The sequence below is a fragment of the Solanum verrucosum genome, unplaced genomic scaffold (genome assembly GCF_900185275.1).
Source record: "Solanum verrucosum unplaced genomic scaffold, falcon-dt-bn FXZP01000060.1, whole genome shotgun sequence".
Taxonomy (NCBI): domain Eukaryota; kingdom Viridiplantae; phylum Streptophyta; class Magnoliopsida; order Solanales; family Solanaceae; genus Solanum; species Solanum verrucosum.
In genome coordinates, this window is record NW_026020129.1 from 4,174,387 (window position 1) to 4,186,477 (window position 12,091).

Sequence of the window (12,091 nt, forward strand, 5' to 3'; positions counted from 1 at the left end):
GAAACCAAACTTGGATTATTAATGCTCCAATAGAAAGAAATAGGACTATTTTGAGTCTAAACTCAAAGTTAGTGGACCATTTTATGCCTTTTATCAAATGGTGTGTCTGAAAAAAAAATAACAAAAAAGAGAAAAAAATGAAAATGGAGTGCTACTTCTTCACTTGTCGTCGTCTTCAATTCGATTCAAGACTGCCAATCACAGTAGAAGCACCCCACCCCCACCACGAACCCAACAAAAGGTAGTATATTTTTCTCTATCTTTATATGTTGAGTCTAGAATATGAATGCTAACTTGTCAATCTTGAAAAATCCCAACTTTCTTGAAATTGTTTAGTGGACTTGGAGCTTTCGACTTTATTTGAAAATTTGAAGTGTAAAAGATTTGCCTTTTTTTCGTTTTCCCACTATTTGTCTATTTCTTGGTTTGTGGTCTGGCTCCATTCTTTGGTGTGGTGGATGATTTTGAGTTTAGCTTCTTGTTATATTTTTTTGAGGATTTTAGAGGGACCCCATGTTGAATCATATAGCATAGATGCTTTATCTTCAGTTTAACAAGTTATTGTAGTGAAATCAGTGATCTCCCTTTTCTTTGATTATACATCGTAGTAGTTGGGATTTAGGTTTTGGCTGCTGTTACATCTGATTCAGTGTTTGTTACTCATTACTTCTTAATTTATGTGACACTGTTTGACTAGGAACGGATTTAAGAAAGAATGGATGACTTTTGGAACTTGTGATCTAGAACAGGCCTTAGAGGCTGTAAATCAAGTCTCATTAAGGTGTAAAATAAAAAGAATTATACTTAAATTGTTTCTAAATATAGAAAGTAACATTCTTTTTTGGATAGTGGAAGTAGTAGTCTTTGTAGTTTGGTTAGAAATAGGTCGAAATAGAGAGGATTGATGATTTAGCTGATCCCAGGCTAGTTGGGGATTAAGGCATATTTTTTAAATTTTTTTTTTTTTTGCTTAATAAGGCATATTTGTTGTTGTTGTTGCATTAAATTGGAGAGCTTTTTGTTCTTTTATTACGCTTTATTTTGTCTCTTTATGTTTTTCCCAAGAAAAACAAGTACGTTATCGGGTACTTCGCCCCTGCAGCTTATCTGTCTTGGATTGAAGTTTCCAAGCTTTACAAAGTGAGAATTGTTAAATAATGGCAGTGTAAGTTTGGGATGTTTATCATTTGAATTTTCTATTTTATGTTACTTTAATAATCCAGTTACATTTGTATTAATATGTCTGATTTTCGGCTTATTGATGGCTAAACAGAGTGGCCTCTGCTCCTGGAAAGGTTTTGATGACTGGAGGTTATCTTGTTCTGGAGAGGCCTAATGCTGGTATTGTACTGAGCACAAATGCTCGTTTTTATGCTATTGTGAAGCCACTTTATGACGAAATTAAACCTGAAAGTTGGGCATGGGTGAGTGATATTTGCTGCACTTAACTGAATGATCAATTAACTGGAGTATGCATGACCATTTCTCATCTTGAGAAGCACCTTTTATATATTTCCCTACGCTTTATTCCTACTGTAAGGTAGTTTTCTTATTCCTTTTCAGGGTTGGACAGATGTTAAATTGACTTCTCCCCAGATGGCAAGAGAAACCATGTATAAACTGTCTCTTAAACACCTAAAGCTTCAGCCTGTTTCTTCAAGGCAAGTAGTTCAAGTCTTGTTAGTGAAAATAATATTTTTCTTTTTATGCTTGTGAATTTGCAAAATAGTCTCTTGTTTCTACTTTCTTTTTGGTGCCCTATGGGCTATGAGGTCCCTATGTGCATTGATGATTGAGTTTCTTTTGTAGCTAAACCAAATTTTGTGTAGGTTTTCTACTTTTTGGTATATGGCTTCTATACAGGAGTTTACTCCATCACTAATAAAAAAATTTACTTTATCAAAAAATGTTTGTGAATTTGCTGAAATTTATTTTTTAAAGTATTAAATGTAACCTGGCTACTGTATTCTTGATGAATTTGGTCTGTTTTGTTATAACATGAATTGTAAAGTCATCTAAATGACGAGCAATGTAGTAACTTATATTTTTAGTCGAACATCAGTGGATCAAGAAACCCCTTTGTAGAACATGCAGTGCAGTATGCTGTTGCAGCAGCCCATGCAACACTTGACAAAGATAAGGACACATTGCAGCGACTACTTCTGCAGGGTAATGTCTGACACTCTCACCTTTCTTATCTGAGGATGATGACATTTCTTTATATGGGACTCACCTCATAGTTTTTGTTAAAGAAATTAGAAAAATAATTTCTCAAACTGCATTATCCATGCAGGTCTTGACATAACTATCTTGGGTTGCAATGAGTTCTATTCGTATCGGAATCAGGTACTTTTGCAGCTTATTTTGTATCTCTGATATGGCATGTATCTCAGTGATAGATACCTGTGACTCCAGCTTGTTGGCATGAAGTGAAATTTGATATTCAGTAATCAACATACCCACAATTGTGACTTAATATTTTCTAATTTGTGGCAGCTGTTTCAAGATTTTCAGTGGGCAGGAAAAAAGTTCATGAGACTATATAGTGACCTGGCAATTTTAAAATTAAGGTTTTGCTCAATTTGTTGAATGATTTAAAGGAAAAATAGTACTGAGTACTACCTCAATCCTAGAAGTGACCTAAGTTGGCATAATAATCAATTTGACCAATTGCTGGACTAATGTTTGACTAAACCTTGTCTAAGTTCAGAGGATAACACTGGACAATATATATAATTCTTATTAGAAATACTTTGAAAAAATAAAAAATTGATTACGCTACTCCAAGTTGATTTATATAGTTGATGTTCAAATTCGTAAGTTTAAGACAAAAAGTAGAACTAGAGTAGACTACTTGAACAGAAGTCACAACTGCAGAAGTCACAACTGCAGAAGTTGTTAAACGGAGTGACTAGTCATGCACCAAGTGAGCACAACATTTGTAAGATTTACTTCACCCAGGGAAACAAATTTCTGCTTATTAGATTTATTAATGAAGTTATAGTATTTTGTATAGAATATAAAAACACTTCTACAAGGATTTGTATAGTATATCAAAACAAAATTGACACAAGCTTCAGTTATCCTGATCATCTTATTGCTAAGACTTATATATCTTGATCACATTGTGCTGGACTATAGGGACGAGAAATTGCAATGACATTGATACGGGGATTTTGTGTGGCTGGAACTGGTCAACTCGGATTACTCCTTTGTAATAATCATTGACTGAAATATTTAACTTTCTATCAGATTACATTGTGTAACAAATGCATAGGCTAAGATGCTGTCCAAGATGTTATGCTACAAACTAGTTTGCCTGTATTCTCTAGTTTGATAGTAATTGAGACCTCTCTGTTAATTATTTATGTAGATTGAAGCACGTGGGCTCCCTCTTACACCTGAGTCATTGGCTTCCCTTCCACCTTTTGCTTCGATCACCTTTAATGCAGAAGAATCAACTGGAGAAAATCGCAAGCCTGAAGTTGCAAAGACTGGATTAGGGTCATCAGCAGCTATGACAACTGCAGTTGTTGCCGCCTTGCTTCATTATCTTGGCGTTGTGAACCTCTCCTCTTTGGATGAGGACCAACTCCAAGGAAAGAAAGTAGCCGATCTTGATGTAGTTCATGTGATAGCTCAAACTGCTCATTGCATTGCACAGGGTAAAGTTGGCAGTGGGTTTGATGTTAGTTCTGCAGTTTATGGAAGTCAACGCTATATCCGGTTTTCGCCTGAAGTGCTCTCTTCTGCACAGGTCTTCTTCATATTCCATCTATTTGATTAATTTGTTGGCATAGTTTTGATCATAGATAAAGTAGTCTGTTAAGTTTTCTCAGAGGCTCTGTTACGGGAAAATAACCTGAACGGCTTCAGCATATATATTTTATAATTTAATATGCCAAAGACTTACTTTCTGAAGCTCATTAATAATCCATGTTTAAATTACTTTTGTCCTAGGATAATAAAGTTAATGTGCTCTTTCTAAATTGAGATAACTTCATACGAAGATGATGAATATGTTGCATCATTCAAACCCCTGTGAATTACATAGCTTTTGACTAAGAGTAATGTACTCTTTCCGAATTAAGATAAATTCATATGAAGATGATGAATATATGACATCATTCAAGCCCTTGGATCTTTGGTTAAGTGGTAAGAGCCTGTGTGTGATGTGTGAATTATGTTGATGAGGTGCAAGTCACGAGTTCGAACCTTGTGACGTACCAAAAGCCTAGTATTAAGAAGGGTAGTGGAGCGGGTCTTTATCCACCAAGTTTCGGACCATGTGCCAACTGGCCCTCATGAATTTCTCGCTTACTAAAAAGCAGAAAAAAAAATGTATCGTCACTCAAATATTGTTGCCATCACTACATGCTTCAGTGGTGCTAAAATCTAGATTGGTCACCCAAGGCCCAGTTTATACCAGGATTAATTATCGGTTGGCATTTTTCCAAAGAATGAAGAGGGGAAATAGTAATCGGGGGAGTGGTAACCATAAAATTACCTAAAGGGTTAATCATTTTTCCTCTAGTCTAAACCTCATGTTGCTGTAATGAGAAGTGCATAACATGTCAATACCAAGTGAGCTGTTGGGTTTTGCTAATTGTCAGACCACTTTTGATTGTCTGTGTAAATTTAATTTCTTTGTCAACAATTAATAGAGCTGCTTTTCCTTCAGGTGGATAGTTCGTCTTCTCTTTTTCATCATTGTTTGGCATAACAAATTTGATGTTGGTCTTAGCAAAGGTTTGGAAATAATTCATTCTCAATTCTGCAAGAACTTTTATGAAAGCCTTGATTTAATCAAAATCCTCAGTTGGTTCTTATGCTGAGGATATAAGATTAAGGAATGGTGTTGGGGTTTGTATAACGTGTCAGGGGAACTTATGGGACATTTGATGCCTGCTTATATTGATACTTCAGTTAGCGTGAAGGAATAGTTCTTCAATCAATCAATCAACTATACCTCATTTACCAAACTAGTTCGTATATCCATTACACTCTCTTCGGGCGGATGTCATCCCAACCAACATCTTCTAATTACTATGCGGAGTGATGATTGTGGATTTGAATCTAAATCTATCGAATCTAGTTTCACAACTGTTCTGACATTCTTTTGGATTAGCAGAATGCAGGTATGGCAACACCACTAACAGAAGTCATTGATGATGTCCTAAAAGCAAAGTGGGACCATGAGAGGACCAAGTTTTCATTGCCTCCTTTAATGACATTAGTAAGTCTGATATACTATATTCCACAACTTTATGAATGTTTATCTGGTGAAGAATAATGGATTGCTCATCTGCTATAAGCTGGATGATCAGAATTACTGTTTTACATGTTAGGCGACCTTTAATGACACATCTACACATCCTCTTTTGATCTCCATACTCGTAGCTGACTACGCAGCTGATTGACTATCATACCGGCAGATAGAACTATAAAACTGATTTCAGCTTCAATTGCTTAATATTGATGTCAAGTGTAAATTTATCCACCTGGTGCTTGGGCTAAACACTCAAATTTCTTTTGCAGAAGATACTTAAACCTATATGATGATGATAATGATATTAACTTTCACATAGGTCCATGATCCAACCTATCATGCTTTTGCTGGTCCTCTTTTGTTGAGTCCCCTGATTAGCTGTATAAACATTATAACTGAAGATGTTGCCTGACTGAATTTTTTCCTTTTACTTGCCACTTTAATCGATTTGTTCTTGCTCTTCCAAGGCATCCTACTCCAGCAGAAGTTGTCTCAATATTGAAGTGTTAATTGTATGTGATGCACATTGTTTCTTCTACTAAGTTGCTGGAGCTAATAACTGAACACTTGCAGTTACTTGGAGAACCGGGCTGTGGAGGATCTTCAACACCATCAATGGTTGGAGCTGTTAAGAAATGGCAGAGGTCCGACCCTCAGGATTCTCTAGAAACATGGAGAAGGTTGTCAGAAGGAAACTCTGCTCTTGAAGCGCATCTAAATACCTTAAGTAAATTGGCAGAGAGACGTTACAATGCTTATGAATGCATCATCAATGCCTGCAGCCTGCTTCCTGCTGAAAAGGTAAAGTGGAACTAGAACGGAGCTCGAAAAGCTTGTGTGATCCTCTGAACTTTATTCCAGACAGTTTTTGGGTCCTCCATCTTTCTGTTCATAGTCCTCCTTGGGCAGTTTTATGCAAGTCCTAATCTTGCATTACATTTGATTGCCGATTTACGTCTTCTCGATTAAGATTTTACTATTATCTCTCGCCCTTGAAAGCTGTCCCTGTGATGTCTCATATCAGTGAACTCCTTTCTACAATTTACCTTGCAGAAGTATGCAGCTAAGGGCTAATATAATTATTTAATTTGCATCTTGTCCTGCCTGTCACTAGAATCATACTTGAGATCAACTAATTACCTTTCTTCTAATTCAATGAACAGAATACCCAAAAAAACAACTTTTCAAGGGTCATATTCACAACAACAGTATACCTAGTGTAATCACAAGTGGGGTCTGGGAGGGTGGTGTGTATGCCGATCTTATCCCTACCTTGTGAAGGTAGAGAGACTTCAAAGGTCCTATTTATAGCCCAAAGTTTCAAATGTAAATATTTTGAATATGTACAGCAATCGGGTTCTTATTACTTTTTGGTATAATTGTGGAATTTCTATTCATAGAATATTATTCCAAAGTTTAGAGATACCTTTTTTCATTTTGAATTTTGAGTTCTTCTGCTTTTAATCATGAACAGTGGTTGGAGAGAGCAAATGAACCAACTCAAGCAGAAATTGTTAAAGAATTATTAGGAGCTCGAGATGCTATGCTTCGGATTAGGTATCAGATGCGGAAGATGGGAGAAGCTGCTGAAATTCCAGTAAGTTCTCCAGTCCCATGTAACTAGACTGTTTCTTCTCTTTTCTTTCACTTATCACTCCTCGCCTATATAAGAATTACTTCAGATGCAAATTTATCAAGACATCACTCTATCTCAATGATGTAAAAGCAGGCTTTGTTTCTGAAGAACTGAATTATAGTGTCCATTTTCTTAGGGTTTCTATAAATGTCCGAGAAGTAAGAAGAAAAATTGTTAAATGAAGTAATGACAAAGTAATGTTCTTGCATGTGTTTGAATCAGCGGAAAAAAATTCCAAATGAGAAAGTAAAGTAGGTTCCATTCAAATTCCTACATCTGTTGCAAAGTTTAGGAGTTTTGAAGGGACATGGTTTCTTAATTTAAACTTTCTTCTGCCTTTCAATACACTTCGCTAGAAAATTATGTTTTTCGTCTAATTTACCTTACTGCAATTTTCTCATGGAACATATTTCGATGACCTTGACATTCAAACAATGCCTGTAAGGTCAAAAGCTCTTAAAGAGCAGTGCACTGCTGCCTTATTCCCTGTTTATGACCAGTTCTTTCACCTTGTACACAATTCACAGATAGAACCAGAATCGCAATCTCAGCTTCTAGATGCTACAATGAATATGGAGGGAGTCTTGTTGGCTGGCATTCCTGGTGCTGGTGGATTTGATGCAGTTTTTGCAGTTACCCTGGGGGCTTCAAGCCAAAATGTGACTCAAGCTTGGAGTTCACTTAATGTTCTTGCAATGCTAGTAAGAGAAGATCCTCATGGTGTGTCCTTGGAAAACAACGATCCTCGAGCAAAGGAAATTACTACAGCTGTTTCTTCAATTCAGCTTGAATAATGATCTGGAAGTTGTAGATCACTTGCAGTAGCTTACTTTACTCGTGCCATATGACTAAAACATAAGATCTTAAAATATTAGAATGTATAGATTGCCTTTCTAGTTCAGGTAGGTTGAAGTTTCAAAACAGCAGGTCATAGTGACCTCCTTCTATTGTTTGAAGAGGGCAAATATGTGCCACGAAAAAATAAGCCAAATGAGAGCCTGCTCTAGTTCTATGGATCATTGAATCAAAAAATAAATCTTGCTGGAAATGAATTTCCCTTTTACTTCATAGTTCAAATTGATTGTTATCAAATTTAGTGGATCAAATATTTAGCTGAATGAATGAGATCGCGCCTATACAGGGTTATATGATTTCTTGTCAATTTCCTATGGATTCCAGGATTGGCATGATTCTGAAGTTAGGTGCTATTATTGTTTTCATCCTTGAACTGCAGAAAGCATGACTATAATTATGAAAGGTAAGTTCGAAGGGAAAAAGAATATGTATTCACCAGTAATCTTTACAAGAGCAAGTTCCATCTTTGAAATGGTGGAACTGATTTCTGTCCCTAACAACGATATCTCTTTCGTAAATCATGGAAATAAGTTTAGTGTATGTGTGACAATCACTACACATTCTGACATTTCTCACTATTCTTATAGGAGAACCTTGAGATGTTTTTATAAGTGCAAATGCAATTGCCAGCTTTTGACAATGAGTGCTCAGTCTTTGCCTCTTCTCTTCTTCATCTACATCAAACAATACCAATGATGTATCTGGTGAATACCCTTCAAATTTCAGTTGCCATTCCATTTGGTGAATCATTTCATAGACCTCGTCACTGCAGGTATGTGACCTATCTTGTGACACAAACTTGTAGAGCTTTCTGTCTGCTTCAACCAAGCAAGAACCAGGTACTTGAATTATCCCTTCATTAACCATTTTTGTCCGAATTACAGCCATCTTTTCCCACATTTTAGCTTGTGCATATATATTGCAGAGCATCACATAATCACTAGCATTTCTTGATTTCAACATGAAAAGATTCTTGGCTGCTACTTCTCCCAACTCAACATTCTGATGAACTCTGCAAGCACTTAGCAGACTTCTCCATAAGACGTCGTTTGGCTCCATTGGCATGCCTTTGATGAGCTCCAAAGCTTCCTTGAGCCTCCCAGCTCGTCCCAAGAGATCAACCATACACCCGTAATGCTGAATTGTTGGCTCTATCCGATGCTCCAGTCTCATCCTGTCAAAACATTTTAGCCCTTCTTCAACCAATCCAGCATGACTACAAGCACTCAAAACTCCAACATAAACAACATCATCTGGTTCTATTCTTTCTTTGAGCATTTCATGGTAGATCCTTAGAGCTTCCTCTCCACGCCCGTGCAATGCCAACCCTGAGATGATGGCACTATAGGACATCTGGTTCTTGTTTGCCATTCTTTGAAAGAGAAACAACCCTTTCTCTAGACATCCACATTTAACATACATGTCTATTAAGGATGTCTCTACTATAACATTGAGACCAGTCATGTTCCTTAAAAGATATCCATGTGTGGCTTTCCCAAAATCAAGGGCATCCAAATGAGTACAAGCAGAAATCACACTCACCAATGTACTCTCCTCTGCCCTCCAACACCCCTCAGAGTTCATTTCACCAAAAACTTTAAGGCACTCAGACCATAGTCCCAAATTAGCATTAGCTGCAATAAGTGCACTCCAAGAAGCTATAGTTCTTTGATCCATTTGCTCAAAGACAATGCAGGATTGCCTAACTTCTCCACACTTCCCGTACATATTGATCAAGCTGTTCTGCACAAACACATCATCCTCATGTCCAAACTTAAGAATCTGCCCATGAATCTGCTTTCCTTCTTTGAGTGCCCGAATTCGAGCACATACTTTAAGAAGTGTAGGATATGAGAAATTGTCTGGTTCAACCTCATCTTCAATCATATGAACATACCAAAGTAGAGCCTCTTCCAAGTTCATATCTTTGACATATCCTCTTATAACAGTATTGTATTCAAATGAACCTGGATCATCGATTTCCTCGAAAATCAAACAAGCATAGTCCATGCTGCCCCATTCTGAAAGTGCACAAGTGGATAAAAGATTGCCTGCACAGAAAGAGCTACAAATGAATCCAAGTTTCAAGATTTGGCCATGAACTTGCTTCAATTCCCTCATACTGTTGCATTTCTTGATCATAGAAATCCATTCTTGTTCCTTCAAGCTAAAGTTGAATTCTTGAGCTTTTGCATGATATTCTTTGGGTATCAGGAATGGAGTCTGATAAAGGACTGAAGTCCTCACCATCCTGTTTTACACCATCATTTAATTTCAAGATTTTCTGAGCTTTATGAACTGATAAACTCACAAGTGCAATAGTATCAAGATTAGAACTTTGTGCTATGAAAATATTAAAATTTTGGAATTGGAAAAGAAGTGAAAGTAGCTTCAAATGTTGAACATTTTCTTGATTGGGACAACTAGAAAGTGTGCTCTCATCCATGAGATTTGGAAAGTGAATTTGAACCAGAAAAAATCTGCCAAGTCATGAGACATGTGGAAGTTGATAGGATAATGTTTTTGAGTTGATGGGGTCCACAAAGTATGGAATTAAAATATATGTAGCCACTCATATAGTCCTATTGCACTTTTGGTAAATGTTCTACAATTTTCATTGGTTAGCCCAAAATGGGATCAATTGATACAATATCTAAACTGGAATGACCCTGCTGGTGGACCCATTATCCTATACCAAGTCACCAAGGACTAAAAGGAAAAATAAATGGAAAAATTACTTAAATACACAACACTTCTTTACCTATTCTCAATATTTTCCTACTCTTTTACTAAAATACAAAAATCCCTTATTTTCCCCCAATTCAACTTAACCGGATACTTTATTAGTTTAAGTATCCGTCCGTTATTAATTAAAGTATCCGCGCTGCTATATTATGCATCCGCCCGTTAATTAAGTATCTGTGCTGCTAACAACTTAATAATTTAAGTATCCGTCCATTATTAATTAAAGTATCTGCGCTGCTATATTATGCATCCGTCCGTTAATTAAGTATCTGTGCTGCTAACAACTTAATAATTTAAGTATCCGCGCTGCTATATTAAGTATCCACACTGCTATATTATATATCCAAATAATACTAAAAAAATGGATTTTTGGTAATTAATGAAAGAGTAGGGAAAGAAAGTAATTTCTTTCTTATACTATGTCATTTGCCTAATTTTTACAAAATAAATTGAGAGGCATTTATTAATGAGTTAAGGTCTCGTGATATGAAATCAGATTGATATGGAGTTAAGTTTTATTTGTAGTTGTAATTTGAATTTCTTAAGTTATATTTTTTTTTTTCATAAACATGAAAACGCTACAAGATGTGAAAATTATCGAATTTTCCTGAACTCTTACATATTTTTACCAAAATGAGCAAACTATTGTTCATAAACAAGATATCAGAATATCTTAAGGCACCGCATTGATAGATTGCATTCTTTTTGTTCCTTTTATAAGTAAATGTTTGCAATTACAAACTTTCAAATACACAAAAATTTATAAAAAAAATTTATTTGATATCATAATTCCATATAGGATGTCCAAATACAAGCTAATAGTAGATAATGAATTCCCTTGTTGTTTTATTTTTGGTTTCCCACCCGGTGTTCGGAGCCCACATTGGAGCTCCGACTAAATCCGGATTGCACTTTGCAGGGCCCATTCGAGGATGGCGCTCCCAACAGGATATGAATTCCCTTGTTATCTTCTTCAACATCTAGTTTTCTCTCAGTATTCCAGTTTTATAGAGCATTCTTCTTATTTTCTCTTTATTTTTCAATTTTAAATGTACTCAAAATAATATTGAAACCCCAAGTCTTCTTTTTAACAGGCCTGAGCCCCATTTTCATTTTGGAGCCCATATGTCCTTTTTTAGTTAGCCCAACATTCATTGGCAAATAAAGTTCAGTCACTTCATAATAAACTCCAGATATATGGATCTGAAGTTAAAATCGCTTTAAAATACAATTTAAATTTAGCTGAATTTAGGCTACGAAGCCTGAATTCTGACCTAAAGATCTGAAATTAAAATTTATTTATCAAACTTCAAATGTTTTTAGGTGTGAAGTTAAGTTTTGATAGAGTCGATTTCATACAAGAAGATTTGAAGAAGAAAAAGCAACAATATCAGGAGATAATGATCGGAGATAGTAGCGAGGTCATGATTTTTATTAAGGGGATATAAAATGTAAAGAAGCAAACGTACCAAAAAAATTAAAAATTTAATATTTATTATACATATATAAAATATAATTTTGATCTTAAAGAAGAAGAGAGGAATTCTCAGCTAAATATTGTTTTCTTATGTAACACTCAAATTGTA

General features: G+C 35.8%; 2 protein-coding genes across 3 annotated transcripts; one reads left to right on the plus strand and one right to left on the minus strand.

Annotated features, from left to right (window-relative positions):
* Window positions 1-118: 118 nt before the first annotated feature.
* On the plus strand, window positions 119-7,968 carry LOC125826192 (phosphomevalonate kinase, peroxisomal). 2 transcript variants are annotated; one of them, XM_049505510.1, is made up of 11 exons: window positions 119-240; window positions 1,103-1,165; window positions 1,274-1,424; window positions 1,564-1,661; window positions 2,063-2,169; window positions 2,294-2,346; window positions 3,374-3,757; window positions 5,132-5,236; window positions 5,843-6,070; window positions 6,744-6,866; window positions 7,433-7,968. In XM_049505510.1, the coding sequence occupies exons 2-11, from the start codon at window positions 1,158-1,160 to the stop codon at window positions 7,697-7,699; spliced, it is 1,524 nt and encodes a 507-aa protein (XP_049361467.1). In that variant the 5' UTR covers window positions 119-240; window positions 1,103-1,157; the 3' UTR covers window positions 7,700-7,968. The 2 variants fall into 2 exon arrangements, with proteins under 2 accessions (XP_049361467.1, XP_049361468.1); XM_049505511.1 differs by lacking the exon at window positions 119-240 and adding an exon at window positions 313-375.
* A 196-nt stretch (window positions 7,969-8,164) lies between these two features.
* LOC125826191 (pentatricopeptide repeat-containing protein At1g31920) lies at window positions 8,165-10,406 on the minus strand. Its single transcript, XM_049505509.1, has one exon. It carries the CDS (start codon window positions 10,008-10,010, stop codon window positions 8,193-8,195), a length of 1,818 nt encoding a protein of 605 aa, XP_049361466.1. The 5' UTR covers window positions 10,011-10,406; the 3' UTR covers window positions 8,165-8,192.
* Between the last annotated feature and the right edge of the window lie 1,685 nt (window positions 10,407-12,091).